This window comes from Pterocles gutturalis, unplaced genomic scaffold, assembly GCF_000699245.1.
Source record: "Pterocles gutturalis isolate BGI_N339 unplaced genomic scaffold, ASM69924v1 scaffold12544, whole genome shotgun sequence".
NCBI classification, from domain to species: domain Eukaryota; kingdom Metazoa; phylum Chordata; class Aves; order Pterocliformes; family Pteroclidae; genus Pterocles; species Pterocles gutturalis.
The window spans coordinates 2,677-7,408 of record NW_010133592.1 but is presented as its reverse complement, the minus strand read 5'-3'; the positions used below and the strand labels follow the sequence as shown (position 1 = coordinate 7,408).

Genomic DNA, 4,732 nt, shown 5'->3' with positions numbered 1-4,732 from the left:
GGGAAAGAGGCCAGGAAATCTCCTGTACCTTTCTCGGGACTTGCCTACTTTCCTCTCCTCCCTAACTCTTTACTTTCCTCCAGTACCTCCTCCACACAGGCTGTCCACAGAGAAGCTGCCGTCAGAGCTGTGTCTACACTGACCTCATGGTCCATGTCAAGACCTTGGTTCCCATTTCATTCCTTCTGGGGACAAGGGCAGAGCAAGACGTGACTCAGACACTGCTTGTGCACTTGGGTTTCCTTTCTATAGGTTCAACAGTGGCAAGAGGGGAAGGATGGGTGGAGACCTGTTGGAAATGCTCTCCTGGGATAAAGATTTGAGGAGCAGACCCAGAAGAGATGCAGTAGAGCGGCCCACACCACCTGCACTGAGCTATAATACTGTCATCCAAAGGCAGAATACAGGCAAACTTGCTTCCACGTCTGAATTGAAAAGTGAAGGGAAACTTTTCTGGATTGAAAGACCATGGCAATAATCGTAGAAACAAAATTAATAACTCTTAAAAAATAAATTCATTTAGATCACCATAAATTTAATTTCAGCCTGCAACCGAATGCTTTGTTTCCCTTTTGGCTTATTGAACACTCTAATGCAATTTGCATTTTTGATCACAGATGAGCTCAAAACAATCTAACATCATTTTGAATTTCAAAGTTTTGGTTAGAAATGTGGAGAAGAACTGTTCTAGCATCTCTAAACTAAGCTACCTCTTTTTTTAAAACACTGAAATTAGAAACTCTGTTGAGTTCAAAATACCATCTTTTCCAATTCTTGCAAGAGCAGGGAAGGCTGAAACTATTGGCTAAATTTGACCCTGTTTTGCTTCAAATCTTTTGAAAAGCAATTTTCCAGAGTATTTACTATGCGTCAGAAAGTGACATTGATCTCCCATGCAATGCCCTTCCCCCGTTTTCAAACATCTTCCTTCCCTTAAAGCTGCCACCCACCGTTGCAGGATGCCAAGGCATGTTGTGATGCCTGCAATAACATCTCTACCCTCCTGGCAGAAATATCCGAGAAAGCCAAGCTGCGCCAAAAAACACAGCTCCTGCTATGAAAGCCCCGGACACGGGAGAGGGCACCTGATGGGCAGGCTGGAGAGCATCTGTTTTTTTTTTTTTTTCTGTCTAGCATAAAGGTATCAAGGTATTCAGCAGAGAAAAACCCTGTTCACTTCACGCTCATGCATGGCTGGGATAGCTGGCAGCCCGAAAGCCAGCAAGCGGAGGGAAAAGCTGTCACAGATGGACACGGATGATCAAAATTGGACAGTAATTCCAGGAGTAGCAAAGGTGACACACTGAAGTGTAATGTCCTGGAAAGAGTCCTTCTGTCTGCCTGGTGGGGGCTATGGTTCAAGGTGTTTCTTTGCCCCCATCGCCATAGCACCCGAGTGACATCAGAAAATAAGAGAATAGAGAAAGTTCTGTAGCTCGAGGGGGAAAGCTAAGATATTTGCATTCACTATTAGTTCCCTTTACCATAACAAAATACTGGAGCATGTGAATAATTTCAGAAAAGACCCCTTCCCTTGCAGGAGTTCAGAGCTTTTGATGGGAATTAAGAGATCCTCTCATCTCAAACCTGCATAGATATGCCCAGATCAAGGCCAGGCAACGCTTGCTTGTCCCCAGCAAGGGACCTTAGAGGAATAAGTAGGTCTCTTGGACAATGAGCATCAGCAGAAAAGGGAAGAGTGGATAAAAAAATGAGCCAACCGTGCAACATGTGTTGGGCTCTGCACAACTTTTCCTTGGCGAAGCGACAGTCTCAGACTGAACTTACACCAGGAGTAGTGGAGAATCGGGTCCAGAGCCCCTCCTCTTCTTTGGACATATCTAATGTTTGGGGTTGGAGATGCAGAAAATTCCTTGTTTTGCAGGGATTGCCTGCTGCAAGGAAGTGAGTAGAAGTTGTGTGTGTATGATCCCACCACTCTCCATCCCTAGGGGCTTTGACTTCATCTCCAAATTCCTCATGGCAAAGTCCTCCCTCCAGACCACCTAGTCTTCCCACTGCCAGACACATGATGTTCAGTGGCAGGAGGAACCTACATAAAACAAACCAGGGTGTTGGCATTTATGGCACCCAGTCCCATGAAGGGTCTCCTCCCTGTAGGGTCTGGAGGGATGCAGGTAGGGTGAGCATCGCACCTGGGAAAAGTAAGATTCTAGGAAAGGGGGTTTTTTTTCCCTTTTTCTTTTTTTTTTCTTTTTTTTCCTTTTTCTTTTTGCATTTTTATTTCCTTTTTTTTCCTTTTTCTTTCCTTTTTCTTTTTTTTTTCTTTCCTGTAAAACATTTTTAACTATTAATGAGGCTTTTCTGTACTAATGTGGACCATAGCTGTATGTAACTGAAACTGAGCTAATAATTTGGACTATTATTAGATTGTTAAAACATTAATTAGGCAAGCTATTTTTGCTCATACCAAGATTTCGAAAGGAAATGGAAGGAACAACTTGGTGTGCTCAGGACTGCAGTGGGGAGCTCAGAGGCTGAATCTGGTCAAGGACAATGCAGCAAAGGGAAGCAGGACCCAAGGATCTTCAGGGCCCAGGACACCTTCTCGCAGGAGCTTACCATAAAGTAGTAGAGCTGTGAAGACCTGGCCATGAACTCTGGTTTGCACTCAGCCACGCAGATCTCCACGAATCCGGCGTGCTGGCTGGGCTTGGCCTCTCCCATCTCACATACTATCCTGGGGAGAAAATATGAACCAGAAGAAAGGTTTGAGGGATGTCTTGGTGGTCTGGGTAAGAAGAAATTGGAACAAACAGCCCATACTGCAGGGGAATGGACTGTAGACTTAACCCATTGTCTTCTTTCCAATCCAGGATCCAAATTATGGACAAAGTTATTCTTTAAAGAGTGTTAGCTTTTGGGGCAAATGCTCAGCTGGTGTAAATCAACATCACTTCACTTCAATATACAGACAAATGCTGGGTTGATATCTGACCACAGGGGTCCCACCAGCCTTACATGGTGGACAGGTTTGCGGCTTAATGATCACTCCTGGACATGGTAAGCTTCTTCTTAGGACTACTGCCCCCCAAACTGGAATTGAACTGAGCTTTAAGTGAGGAATGGCATCTTCCAAGGTTGGGTGGAATGGACTCCTTAGAAGACCCTACAGATAGCAATGACTGTCATTAGGTGTGCTGTGGCCTGCTGTCTGCCACACACCCAACTTACTGCTCTGCTGGGATGTACCCTTCCACCAGTGGCTTGCACTCCACTCCAGCCACTTTGACGTGCGATGCGATATCTCGGAACTCCAGCCCCAGATTCTCCCCACGGATGGTCACTTTGGTGCCTCCTTCACGAGGGCCTGTCACTGGATTGATCTGGAGAAACAAACCAAGAAGAAGGAGAATAATCAAACCACCTATGTAAAGACATCAGCATCCTCTCAGGTAAGAGAAAAGGTAATATCAGGTCTCTTTGTGACCGCTAGATATATTCTGAATTATGAACACTGAAGAATTGAGGGAATAAGCCTCCTCCAGATGCATCACTGGGTCCAGCTCCTTTGAAAACACATACCACACATGCCCCAAACTCAGAGTATACAAAATTCTGCCCCACATCTCATTTTCTCTCTTTTGAATTCTTGCAAAATATCCAGAGATGAATAGATGTTTTTTAGGTCAGAGCAAGGGTTTTCTGGTGGTGTAGCTGAGCTCTACACTTTATAGACATGAGCCATAGAAAGAAATGGGATAAAGAACAAGAAAAGGACATGAATGGCTCCAGTTAGTCACTTTAAATCCTAAATTTCCAGCCCAAAGCACATGGAGTTTTTTATGAGTTCTGGTGGTAGGTATTGGTCATGCATCACAAAATCAGATGAAAATGTCCACCTGAGAAAAACAGATGAGATACAACAGCAACAGTGTGTCAGATTAGGTACGGAGTAGGTGGACGGTGACTGAGACAGCAGCAGCCGTTGGTGTGTGCCAACACATATTTCTGAACGAGCTCCAGCCGCCCTCATGGGAGAGCTGGGAGCGGGGGAAGCTCAGACATGGGAGCATGGACAGCTTATTTGTGGGGTGGAGGAACCTGGGCTGGGAGGTCCCTGAAACTCAGCATGAGATGAGTGGCTATCCCAACCATCCTGGTGGCATGATGTTTTCATCCCAGTCTGGACCTTCACCAGACCCCAGCAGGGGTAGGAGCAATGTGTCTTGCTCAGCAGCTCTGTGTTGGGCAGCAGAGCCAAAGCACCATCCAGTCTCCAGAGTTCACCTCTCCCTCCCATTGCAGAGCCCCACCCTCCACCCAGAGTTGTCCATCTTTCTGTGATATTTCTAGACCATGCAAAGGGGGTGAGTACACGGAAGAACACTTTGCATCGCCTCCATCACCCTTGTTCAGGCCAGGTGGAAATTAGCATTGGAGACGTCTGCTCAACATTGAAACAACATGGAAATCATGGGGCCGGCCCTTAATTATCTCAGTTCTACCCTTCCAATTATTCACCGTGCCCAAATGCTTTGCCATACAACTGGCCAGTTGAAAGGGGCTTCAAAGGCTGCTTTCTAAGGGTATTCCCTGCTGCCCGTTCAGGATGCCATGGTTGCCATCTGCCAGCGTTGGCAAGCTCCCTCCACAATGAGGGAGGGGGAATTCCCTGTCTGAGGTCTGTACCCGCTGGCCGATGGCTCTGCCAACTGGGAATCTAGGGCTGGCAGCTAGACCCTTGCATCGCGGCTGGGGCCGTGGGGGG

At 46.5% G+C, this 4,732-nt stretch overlaps 1 protein-coding gene across 1 annotated transcript in view; it reads right to left on the bottom strand.

Moving 5' to 3' along the window:
• LOC104467506 (plexin-A4) overlaps positions 1–3,347 on the bottom strand; it is a gene marked incomplete at its 5' end in the record, with an annotated part of 69,851 nt that extends 66,504 nt beyond the window's left edge. Inside the window, 2 exons of the mRNA XM_010081298.1 lie at positions 2,584–2,701; positions 3,196–3,347. Of these exons, the coding sequence (XP_010079600.1) occupies positions 2,584–2,701; positions 3,196–3,347 (270 nt within the window). The remainder of the gene's footprint in view (positions 1–2,583; positions 2,702–3,195) is intronic.
• Between the last annotated feature and the right edge of the window lie 1,385 nt (positions 3,348–4,732).